This window comes from Oncorhynchus tshawytscha, unplaced genomic scaffold, assembly GCF_018296145.1.
Source record: "Oncorhynchus tshawytscha isolate Ot180627B unplaced genomic scaffold, Otsh_v2.0 Un_contig_6507_pilon_pilon, whole genome shotgun sequence".
In the NCBI taxonomy this organism is placed as follows: Eukaryota; Metazoa; Chordata; class Actinopteri; order Salmoniformes; family Salmonidae; genus Oncorhynchus; species Oncorhynchus tshawytscha.
In genome coordinates, this window is record NW_024609242.1 from 94,487 (window position 1) to 107,246 (window position 12,760).

At 48.9% G+C, this 12,760-nt stretch overlaps 1 protein-coding gene across 1 annotated transcript in view; it reads left to right on the plus strand.

Moving 5' to 3' along the window:
• The window catches only part of LOC121844471 (arf-GAP with GTPase, ANK repeat and PH domain-containing protein 1-like), a 42,086-nt gene that overhangs the window by 11,776 nt on the left and 17,550 nt on the right, over nt 1-12,760 (plus strand). Inside the window, exons 5-7 of the mRNA XM_042314606.1 lie at nt 4,739-4,824; nt 6,291-6,432; nt 6,991-7,125. Coding sequence (XP_042170540.1) covers nt 4,739-4,824; nt 6,291-6,432; nt 6,991-7,125 — 363 coding nt within the window. The remainder of the gene's footprint in view (nt 1-4,738; nt 4,825-6,290; nt 6,433-6,990; nt 7,126-12,760) is intronic.

Sequence of the window (12,760 nt, forward strand, 5' to 3'; positions counted from 1 at the left end):
TAACCAGCAGGTAGCCTAGTGGTTAGAGCGTTGGACTAGTAACCAGCAGGTAGCCTAGTGGTTAGAGCGTTGGACTAGTAACCAGCAGGTAGCCTAGTGGTTAGAGCGTTGGACTAGTAACCGGCAGGTAGCCTAGTGGTTAGAGCGTTGGCCTAGTAACCAGCAGGTAGCCTAGTGGTTAGAGCGTTGGACTAGTAACCAGCAGGTAGCCTAGTGGTTAGAGCGTTGGACTAGTAACCGGCAGGTAGCCTAGTGGTTGGTTAGAGCGTTGGCCTAGTAACCAGCAGGTAGCCTAGTGGTTAGAGCGTTGGACTAGTAACCGGCAGGTAGCCTAGTGGTTAGAGCGTTGGACTAGTAACCAGCAGGTAGCCTAGTGGTTAGAGCGTTGGACTAGTAACCGGCAGGTAGCCTAGTGGTTAGAGCGTTGGACTAGTAACCTAGTGGGCAGGTAGCCTAGTGGTTAGAGCGTTGGACTAGTAACCAGCAGGTAGCCTAGTGGTTAGAGCGTTGGACTAGTAACCGGCAGGTAGCCTAGTGGTTAGAGCGTTGGACTAGTAACCGGCAGGTAGCCTAGTGGTTAGAGCGTTGGACTAGTAACCAGCAGGTAGCCTAGTGGTTAGAGCGTTGGACTAGTAACCGGCAGGTAGCCTAGTGGTTAGAGCGTTGGACTAGTAACTGGCAGGTAGCCTAGTGGTTAGAGCGTTGGACTAGTAACCGGCAGGTAGCCTAGTGGTTAGAGCGTTGGACTAGTAACCAGCAGGTAGCCTAGTGGTTAGAGCGTTGGACTAGTAACCAGCAGGTAGCCTAGTGGTTAGAGCGTTGGACTAGTAACCGGCAGGTAGCCTAGTGGTTAGAGCGTTGGACGAGTAACCGGCAGGTAGCCTAGTGGTTAGAGCGTTGGACTAGTAACCGGCAGGTAGCCTAGTGGTTAGAGCGTTGGACTAGTAACCGGCAGGTAGCCTAGTGGTTAGAGCGTTGGACTAGTAACCGGCAGGTAGCCTAGTGGTTAGAGCGTTGGACTAGTAACCGGCAGGTAGCCTAGTGGTTAGAGCGTTGGACTAGTAACCGGCAGGTAGCCTAGTGGTTAGAGCGTTGGACTAGTAACCGGCAGGTAGCCTAGTGGTTAGAGCGTTGGACTAGTAACCGGCAGGTAGCCTAGTGGTTAGAGCGTTGGACTAGTAACCGGCAGGTAGCCTAGTGGTTAGAGCGTTGGACTAGTAACCGGCAGGTAGCCTAGTGGTTAGAGCGTTGGACTAGTAACCGGCAGGTAGCCTAGTGGTTAGAGCGTTGGACTAGTAACCGGCAGGTAGCCTAGTGGTTAGAGCGTTGGACTAGTAACCGGCAGGTAGCCTAGTGGTTAGAGCGTTGGACTAGTAACCAGCAGGTAGCCTAGTGGTTAGAGCGTTGGACTAGTAACCAGGTAGCAGGTAGCCTAGTGGTTAGAGCGTTGGACTAGTAACCGGCAGGTAGCCTAGTGGTTAGAGCGTTGGACTAGTAACCGGCAGGTAGCCTAGTGGTTAGAGCGTTGGACTAGTAACCGGCAGGTAGCCTAGTGGTTAGAGCGTTGGACTAGTAACCAGCAGGTAGCCTAGTGGTTAGAGCGTTGGACTAGTAACCGGCAGGTAGCCTAGTGGTTAGAGCGTTGGGCCAGTAACCGGCAGGTAGCCTAGTGGTTAGAGCGTTGGGACGGCAGGTAGCCTAGTGGTTAGAGCGTTGGACTGGTAACCAGCAGGTAGCCTAGTGGTTAGAGCGTTGGGACGGCAGGTAGCCTAGTGGTTAGAGCGTTGGGACGGCAGGTAGCCTAGTGGTTAGAGCGTTGGACTAGTAACCGGCAGGTAGCCTAGTGGTTAGAGCGTTGGACTAGTAACCAGCAGGTAGCCTAGTGGTTAGAGCGTTGACTAGACGGCAGGTAGCCTAGTGGTTAGAGCGTTGGACTAGTAACCAGCAGGTAGCCTAGTGGTTGGAGTGTTGGGACTAGTAACCGGCAGGTAGCCTAGTGGTTAGAGCGTTGGACTAGTAACCGGCAGGTAGCCTAGTGGTTAGAGCGTTGGACTAGTAACCCGGCAGGTAGCCTAGTGGTTAGAGCGTTGGACTAGTAACCAGCAGGTAACCTAGTGGTTAGAGCGTTGGACTAGTAACCAGCAGGTAACCTAGTGGTTAGAGCATTGGACTAGTAACCAGCAGGTAGCCTAGTGGTTAGAGCGTTGGACTAGTAACCAGCAGGTAGCCTAGTGGTTAGAGCGTTGGGACGGCATGTAGCCTAGTGGTTAGAGCGTTGGACTAGTAACCAGCAGGTAGCCTAGTGGTTGGAGTGTTGGGACGGCAGGTAGCCTAGTGGTTAGAGCGTTGGACTAGTAACCAACGCGTAACCTAGTGGTTAGAGCGTTGGGCTAGTAACTGAAATGTTGCTAGATGGAATCCCGAGCTGACAAGGTAAAAATCAGTCTTTCTGACCCTGAACAAGGCAGTTAACCCACTGTTCCCCTGTAGGCTGTCATTGAAAATAAGAATTTGTTCTTTACTGACCTGCCTAGTTAAATAAAGGTTAAATGAATTTCAAATATATATATAAAATGAGGATTTTCTCTGCATATAAATATGAGGGTGTGTGTATTTTGGTGTATATGCATATTTATTATTAGGAATTTTGCACACATTTTCTTATTTTTCCTGCATGAATGGACTCCACTTGGAGAGCGGAGAGGCCCTCTCTTTTCAAGAGGTCCTCGCCAGAGCACTCTAAATACCCACCATGCTTCAGTCTATAACCGGACTGTGCCCCCGCCACCTCTTTCCTCCCCCCTGAGCAGATTGGAGTGGGCTTCCTTCCATAACCCCGCAGCTGGAAAAAGAGCTGGAAAAATACTTTGGGGAAAGCTGCTGCTGTGTGGTGCTGGCTGACTGACTGACCCATGGCCTAGCCTCTTCCTGTTACCCTGACACACACACACACACACACAGCCAGTTAACCATGTCATTATGGGTTCCCTGCCTGGCCTGGCTCACATTCCAACCCCCAAACACCACAGATATGGTTAGCAGCGGCTCACACACTTAAGACCTGAGCTGTATTAGATGGTATTTTTGACAGTTAAACGCTGTGGAAGTTGACAGGTTGCTTATCACTTTATTTTTAAACATTTTTTGTGTGTAAAAGTGCGCTTCATGCCATGCACACTAAGTTCCCTATAACTTGGGGATGCAATGTCTTGCTGTAGGAGACAGACCACTCTACAGTGTGTTGGTGTTTCTACTTTAAGGGGTGCTAGACTGATGGGCAGTCTAACCAGGGAGTAAAACACTGTGTTGTCCCCCTGTGGGTCGAGGTAGTCAGACAGGGTTTTGCAGAAGGTTGATGATGATGATGACTCCAAGGTTAGGTCTCAGTGTGTGACACATTCTGCACAGTGTGTTCAGTCTGTCCCGGGCCTGGCCCCCTTCTCTCTCTACATCTCCCCCTCTTCATCTCTCTCTCTTAATCTCTCTACATCTCCCTCTCCCTTCATCTCTCTCTACATCTCCTTCTCTCTCTTCATCTCTCTACATCTCCCTCTCCCGTCATCTCTCTCTCCATCTCTCTACATCTCTCTCTCCTTCTCTCTTCATCTCTCTACATCTCCCTCCTCTTCTTCATCTCTCTCCCTCTCCCTTCATCTCTCTCTCCCTCTCCCTTCATCTCTCTCTACATCTCTCTCTCCCTCTCCATCTCTCTCTCCCTCTCATCTCTCTCTCCATCTCTCTACATCTCTCTCTCCTTCTCTCTTCATCTCTCTACATCTCCCTCTCTTCATCTCTCTCTCCCTCTCTTCATCTCTCTCTCCCTCGCTCTTCATCTCTCTCTCCCTCGCTCTTCATCTCTCTCTCCCTCTCTCTTCATCTCCCCCCAGTGCAGGCAGATAGTTAGATGTCAGTAATGCTGTGCTACATGACACTACTCCCAGAGGTTCTTAGTACCCATGGTTGGGGACCATAGCGCTACATGACACTCCAATAGGCTGGCTCCCCTAGGCTGGCTCCCCTAGGCTGGCTCCCCTAGGCTGGCTCCCCTAGGCTGGCTCCCCTAGGATGGCACCCCAAGGCTGCTTAAGCCCCGGGACAAGAAAGTACTTTACCACTCCCCCCCTTGGTCACATCCCATACCCTCTGAACTTTCCATCTGAGGCCAAGGTTCATAGGTCAGCCTCAGAGCAGGCCGGAGAAGAGTTGAAGGTCATATTGTGAGAGAACATCATTCTAACAGGTCTCACAGATGAAACATGTTTTTCTGAGGAATGACCTGCTGGGACACACACACACACACACACACACACACGCGCACACACACACACACCACTGTCATCTCTGTGTGTGGTTTACCTGTACAGCACCATTCCTCTCATTCTCCTGTGGGTAGTCATTATCACCATCTAGTCCTAGACGGCTGACATCCTCAGTGTGTGTGTGTGTGTGTGTGTGTGTGTGTGTGTGTGTGTCTTTCCATTGATCATGTCTCCTTCTCACTACCATTACCTCATCAAAACATTTTTACTACGCATTTATTACATCATCAACAGTTAGTTGAATTCACTCTCGCTGCTCTAACTCTATATAGCTATCCTGCTGAGATATCAACAGATGAAATGTGACATTGGACTAAAAGCTACGTGAGTTTAGTTATACTGTGGTTACTCATGTAGTATTTGATCCGTCTCCATGTTAGTCCCTCTCCTCTCTCTCATGCTATGTGTTGTTCCTGCAGGGGGGCGTTTTAAGAAGGAGATAGTGGTGGACGGACAGAGCAACCTACTGCTCATCAGAGATGAAGGGGGCCCCCCAGAGGCTCAGGTTGGTATTACAGCTGTATTAACATGGCAGTGTCATCTGTGGGTTGATGACAGGCTGCGTTTCCTGTAAACAGATGTAGTCCGAGAGTAAAACTTCACTTTAATGGACATTCTCTGTTGATCACCCTTTTAATCCAGAACTAGTTTTATTCAAATAAAATGTTATTGGTCACATGCACATGGTTAGCAGATGTTAATGCGAGTGTAGTGAAATGCTTGTGCTTCTAGTTCTGACAGTAATATCCAATGGGTAATCTAACCTAACAATTTCACAACAACTACCTTATACACACAAGTGTAAAGGGATGAAGAATATGTACATAAAAATATATGAATGAGTGATGGTACAGAACGGATGATAGGCAAGATGCAGTAGATGGTATAGAGTACAGTATATACTTATGAGATGAGTAATGTAGAGTATGTAAACATTATATTAAGTGGCATTGTTTAAAGTGGCTAGTGATACATTTTTTACATAAATTTCCATTATTAAAGTGGCTGGAGTTGAGTCTGTATGTTGGCAGCAGCCAGTCAATGTTAGTGATGACTGTTTAACAGTCTGATGGCCTTGAGATAGAAGCTGTTTTTCAGTCTCTCGGTTCCAGCTTTGATGCACCTGTACTGACCTCGCCTTCTGGATGACAGCGGGGTGAACAGGCAGTGGCTCGTGTGGTTGTTGTCCTTGATGATATTTTTGGCCTTCCTGTGACATTGGGTGGTGTAGGTGTCCTGGAGGGCAGGTAGTTTGCCCCCAGTGATGCGTTGTGCAGACCTCACTACCATCTCGAGAGCCCTGCGGTTGTGGGCGGGGCAGTTGCCGTACCAGGCGGTGATACAGCCCGACATGATGCTCTCAATTGTGCATCTGTAAAAGTTTGTGAGTGTTTTTGGTGACAAGCTGAATTTCTTCAGCCTCCTGAGGTTGAAGAGGCGCTGCTGCGCCTTCTTCACGATGCTGTCTGTGTGGGTGGACCAATTCAGTTTGTCCGTGATGTGTACGCAGAGGAACTTAAAACGTTCTACCCTCTCCACTACTGTCCCATCGATGTGGATAGGGGGGTGCTCCCTCTGCTGTTTCCTGAAGTCCACGATCATCTCCTTTGTTTTGTTGACGTTGAGTGTGAGGTTATTTTCCTGATACCACACTCCGAGGGCCCTCACCACACATGCAGTCTGAACTATTAACACTAGTTAAAAGTACAATCCTTATTTGAAACAATATCAAAGGGCTACGACAGTAGAACTAAGCTCATGAGGCAAGTTATATTCTTCAAGAATCAATGGGTGTATGTATGTATGTATACACATATAAATATATATATATATATAAATTTAGAAGTTCAAAAATAGATGTAGCAACTAAGGATTCTAGCTTTAACCTTACTGTCCTTGTCTCTTTCTCACATCATTCTGCTCTCTCCCTCTCTCACTTTCACCCCTCTCTCTTCCTCTGTCTCTCTCCAGTTTGCCCTGTGGGTGGATGCAGTGATATTTGTGTTCAGTCTGGAGGATGAGATCAGTTTCCAGACAGTCTACCATTACTACAGCCGCATGGCTAACTACCGAAACACTGCTGAGGTACCTCTGGTGTTGGTGGGGACGCAAGGTGAGACACACACACACACACTAGCACGCAGAGACACACACACACTGGCACGCAGAGACACACACACACACACACACACACACACACACACACACACACTGGCACGCAGAGACACACGCACACACACACACATACACTGGCATGCAGAGACACACACACACACATACACTGGCATGCAGAGACACACACACACTGGCACGCAGAGACACACACACACTGGCACGCAGAGACACACACACATAGTTCTATACACATTCTATAAACATAGTTCTATAAACATAGTTCTATAAACATAGTTCTATAAACAGTTCTATACACGTTCTATAAACATAGTTCTATAAACATAGTTCTATACACATTCTATAAACATAGTTCTATACACATTCTATAAACATAGTTCTATACACGTTCTTGCATCTTTTCTCCAGCTGTCTGAAACACCTTCCTTGGAGTGTCACTGCCACCTAACGCCTGTTTGTAATTACTGCAATAAAACATGCACTTCCTCTTTATCAGCACTAGAGGGCGCCACATGATTGACTATTTCTGTGATTGCAGATGCTATCAGCTCAGCCAATCCCCGGGTCATCGATGACACGCGAGCACGCAAGCTGTCCAATGACCTGAAGCGCTGCACCTACTATGAGACGTGTGCCACCTACGGCCTCAATGTAGAACGGGTCTTCCAGGACGGTAAGACTACTCCACCAGAGATGTTAACCCACTGTTTGAGTTGTCTGTTCTAACTCAACAATAACTGTAGATCATGGATTCATCTTTCATTCAACACAACTTAGATACAGGAAGTAGGGAGACAGACTTATGAGAATAAAAACACATTTTAGAATATGTTTATGCAGATTAAATGTTTCTCACAGGTTGTGGATTTGGTTTAATTTGGAGTAGCAATTATCAGCCATAAAATACAGTTGGTCAGCTGAACCCACCACCTGTAATTCATACATCTCTACAGTGTGTAGCCAAATACATACATACATAAATACAGTTGGTCAGCTGAACCCACCACCTGTAATTCATACATCTCTACAGTGTGTAGCCAAATACATACATACATAAATACAGTTGGTCAGCTGAACCCACCACCTGTAATTCATACATCTCTACAGTGTGTAGCCAAATACATACATACATAAATACAGTTGGTCAGCTGAACCCACCACCTGTAATTCATACATCTCTACAGTGTGTAGCCAAATACATACATACATAAATACAGTTGGTCAGCTGAACCCACCACCTGTAATTCATACATCTCTACAGTGTGTAGCCAAATACATACATACATAAATACAGTTGGTCAGCTGAACCCACCACCTGTAATTCATACATAAATACAGTTGGTCAGCTGAACCCACCACCTGTAATTCATACATAAATACAGTTGGTCAGCTGAACCCACCACCTGTAATTCATACATAAATACAGTTGGTCAGCTGAACCCACCACCTGTAATTCATACATAAATACAGTTGGTCAGCTGAACCCACCACCTGTAATTCATACATAAATACAGTTGGTCAGCTGAACCCACCACCTGTAATTCATACATCTCTACGGTGTGCAGCCAAAGCTCCTTTCCTTCCTGTATGAAGACATGAGGGGAAGCAAGGTGACATTCACCCTGATGACGGCCGTTTGCTTGGTCTTAATCATCTGTCCATGAACTATTAAATGGGCTTCTCACCGATTTAGCTGAAGAGAACCGCAATTACATTTTATAATACAGGGAGCGGAGCGGGCTGAGTCACAAGGTCCCTCTTATGGACAGCGGCGCCCAGTCCAGCAGCACCAGCCATTCGCTGGCCATGTCACATGATCTCAACCAGCATGGAGAAATACATAAAGCACATGTTGAGGACTGAGAGGGAGAGGATGGTTCCAGACATATGGCTGACCTGTGACTCCAAAATATACATGGCTGTTCTTGGACTGCCTTTTCCATCAAGACATATGGCTGACCTTGGACACCCTTTGCCCCTGAGAAATATGACTGACCTTTCATTCCCTTTTCCACCAAGAAATATCCAGTTTCTTCATTAAAGTCTCCATTAAAAGAATGAGAAGGTCTGCACTCACTACTGTAAGTCTCTCTGGATAAGAGCGTCTGATAAATGACTCATGTCAGAATGTCTCCATGAAGCCACCATGGCCTGGTGTCCACAGTGTTATCTAGCTAGGTGCTGTTCACAATGGTCCTGTATGGTCTATAGTAGTTTGTTGGAGGTGATGTCTTCTAGAAGAGTCTACACTATACTACTATAGTATGGTCACCCGTGTTAATACCAAGTAGGAGCCCTGCTCCAGTAAGAGTCAATCCTGAGGCTGTTCTGCTATATCACCTATATTAATCACCACGCTGTAACTCGTTAATAAAGATGTGGTGTCATCATGGGGGAGCTGGGGCGGGGCATGGGCCCAGCTAGGCTGGAATTAGTGAAATATATGGCATGCAATCAGTGGCTCATTACCAGCCCCCGCTACACCAAATCATCCTCCACAAAGTCTCTCTGTGTGTGTGTCTCTGTGTGTGTGTGTGTCTCTGTGTGTGTGTGTGTCTCTGTCTCTCTCTGTGTGTGTGTGTCTCTGTCTCTCTGTGTGTGTGTGTGTGTGTGTCTCTCTGTGTGTGTGTGTGTGTGTGTGTCTCTCTGTGTGTGTGTGTGTGTCTCTCAGTGTGTGTGTGTGTGTCTCTCTGTGTGTGTGTGTGTGTGTGTGTCTCTCTGTGTGTGTGTGTGTGTGTGTGTGTCTCTCTGTGTGTGTGTGTGTGTCTCTCTCTGTGTGTGTGTGTGTGTCTCTGTGTGTCTCTCTGTGTGTGTGTGTGTCTCTGTGTGTGTCTGTGTGTCTCTCTCTGTGTGCCTCTCTCTGTGTGCGTCTCTTTCTCTGTGTGCGTCTCTCTCTCTCTGTGTCTCTCTCTCTCTGTGTGTGCGTCTCTCTCTCTCTGTGTGTGTGTGTCTGTGTGTCTCTCTCTCTGTGTGTGCGTCTCTCTCTCTCTGTGTGTGTGTCTCTCTCTCTGTGTGCGTCTCTCTCTCTCTGTCTCTCTCTCTGTGTGTGTGTCTCTCTCTGTGTGTGTGTCTCTCTCTCTCTGTGTGTGTCTCTCTGTGTGTCTCTCTGTGTGTGTGTGTCTGTGTGTCTCTCTCTCTGTGTGTGTCTCTAGTCTGCTGGAATCATTGCTGTTTTATTTCCACTTGTATCACAAAATGCTATTTTCTGTAACCAAGAACGTGGATTTCGAAATGATTCATCATGAATTGAATGAAATATCTGGTAAATATGATCAATCTAAAACACTTAATTACCACTGTGTGTCCAAGTGAGAGAACGTTGTCATTACATTGACTGACCACTAGAGAGCAGTACGTGAATACACATGAAGACTGTTGTGATCTCTTCAGACCAGCTTTTCTGTGGAGCCCTGCAGGTGTAGATCTGAAATTCTCTTTCAATATGACTACTGAGGCTCTGTTTTCAGACATGATCAAATGCAAGACATTTACTATCGTTTTTGCATTATGCACTTGAAATCAGACTACGTGGTGTTTCCAACCTGAATCAATCGACAGTTGGTTTGAAACCCCAGAGTAAAAGAGCTCTCAGTGGATTTACAAGTCGTTTAGAAGTGGTTTGGGGTGTGAGTGACAGACTGACAGACAGCAGCCTCCAGACTGACAGACAGCAGCCTCCAGACTGACAGACAGCAGCCTCCAGACTGACAGACAGCAGCCTCCAGACTGACAGACAGCAGCCTCCAGACTGACAGACAGCAGCCTCCAGACAGCAGCCTCCAGACTGACAGACAGCAGCCTCCAGACTGACAGACAGCAGCCTCCAGACTTCCTTCAGTCTGACTGACAGCAGCCTCCAGATTGACTGACTGACAGCAGCCTCCAGATTGACTGACTGACAGCAGCCTCCAGATTGACTGACTGACTGACTAACTGACTGACTGACAGCAGCCTCCAGACTGACTGACTAACTGACTGACTGACAGCAGCCTCCAGACTGACACTGACTGACTGACTGACAGCAGCCTCCAGACTAACTGACTGACTGACTGACAGCAGCCTCCAGACTAACTGACTGACTGACCGACAGCAGCCTCCAGATTGACTGACTGACTGACTGACTGACAGCAGCCTCCAGACTAACTGACTGACTGACAGCAGCCTCCAGACTGACTGACTGACTGACAGCAGCCTCCAGACTGACTGACTGACTGACAGCAGCCTCCAGACTGACTGACTGACTGACAGCAGCCTCCAGACTGACTGACTGACTGACAGCAGCCTCCAGATTGACTGACTGACTGACTGACAGCAGCCTCCAGACTGACTGACTGACTGACTGACAGCAGCCTCCAGACTGACTGACTGACTGACAGCAGCCTCCAGACTAACTGACTGACTGACTGACATTAGCCTCCAGACTAACTGACTGACTGACCGACAGCAGCCTCCAGATTGACTGACTGACTGACTGACAGCAGCCTCCAGACTGACTGACTGACAGCAGCCTCCAGCCTGACTGACTGACTGACAGCAGCCTCCAGATTGACTGACTGACTGACAGCAGCCTCCAGACTGACTGACTGACTGACAGCAGCCTCCAGACTGACTGATTGACTGACTGACAGCAGCCTCCAGACTGACTGACTGACTGACAGCAGCCTCCAGACTGACTGACTGACTGACAGCAGCCTCCAGACTGACTGACTGACTGACTGACAGCAGCCTCCAGACTGACTGACTGACTGACTGACAGCAGCCTCCAGACTGACTGACTGACTGACAGCAGCCTCCAGACTGACAGCAGCCTCCAGACTGACTGACTGACAGCAGCCTCTAGACTGACAGCAGCCTCTAGACTGACAGCAGCCTCCAGACTGACAGCAGCCTCCAGACTGACTGACTGACAGCAGCCTCCAGACTGACTGACTGACTGACTGACAGCAGCCTCCAGACTGACTGACTGACTGACAGCAGCCTCCAGACTGACTGACTGACTGACAGCAGCCTCCAGACTGACTGACTGACTGACTGACAGCAGCCTCCAGACTGACTGACTGACTGACAGCAGCCTCCAGACTGACTGACTGACTGACTGACAGCAGCCTCCAGACTGACTGACTGACTGACAGCAGCCCCTGACTGACTGACTGACAGCAGCCCCCAGACTGACTGACTGACAGCAGCCCCCAGACTGACTGACTGACTGACAGCAGCCCCCAGACTGACTGACTGACAGCAGCCCCAGACTGACTGACTGACTGACTGACTGACAGCAGCCCCCAGACTGACTGACTGACTGACAGCAGCCTCCAGATTGACTGACTGACTGACTGACAGCAGCCTCCAGACTGACTGACTGACTGACTGACAGCAGCCTCCAGACTGACTGACTGACTGACAGCAGCCTCCAGACTAACTGACTGACTGACTGACATTAGCCTCCAGACTAACTGACTGACTGACCGACAGCAGCCTCCAGATTGACTGACTGACTGACTGACAGCAGCCTCCAGACTGACTGACTGACAGCAGCCTCCAGCCTGACTGACTGACTGACAGCAGCCTCCAGATTGACTGACTGACTGACAGCAGCCTCCAGACTGACTGACTGACTGACAGCAGCCTCCAGACTGACTGATTGACTGACTGACAGCAGCCTCCAGACTGACTGACTGACTGACAGCAGCCTCCAGACTGACTGACTGACTGACAGCAGCCTCCAGACTGACTGACTGACTGACTGACAGCAGCCTCCAGACTGACTGACTGACTGACTGACAGCAGCCTCCAGACTGACTGACTGACTGACAGCAGCCTCCAGACTGACTGACTGACAGACTGACAGCAGCCTCCAGACTGACTGACTGACTGACTGACAGCAGCCTCCAGACTGACTGACTGACTGACAGCAGCCTCCAGACTGACTGACTGACAGCAGCCTCTAGACTGACAGCAGCCTCTAGACTGACAGCAGCCTCCAGACTGACAGCAGCCTCCAGACTGACTGACTGACAGCAGCCTCCAGACTGACTGACTGACTGACTGACAGCAGCCTCCAGACTGACTGACTGACTGACAGCAGCCTCCAGACTGACTGACTGACTGACAGCAGCCTCCAGACTGACTGACTGACTGACTGACAGCAGCCTCCAGACTGACTGACTGACTGACAGCAGCCTCCAGACTGACTGACTGACTGACTGACAGCAGCCTCCAGACTGACTGACTGACTGACAGCAGCCCCCTGACTGACTGACTGACAGCAGCCCCCAGACTGACTGACTGACAGCAGCCCCCAGACTGAC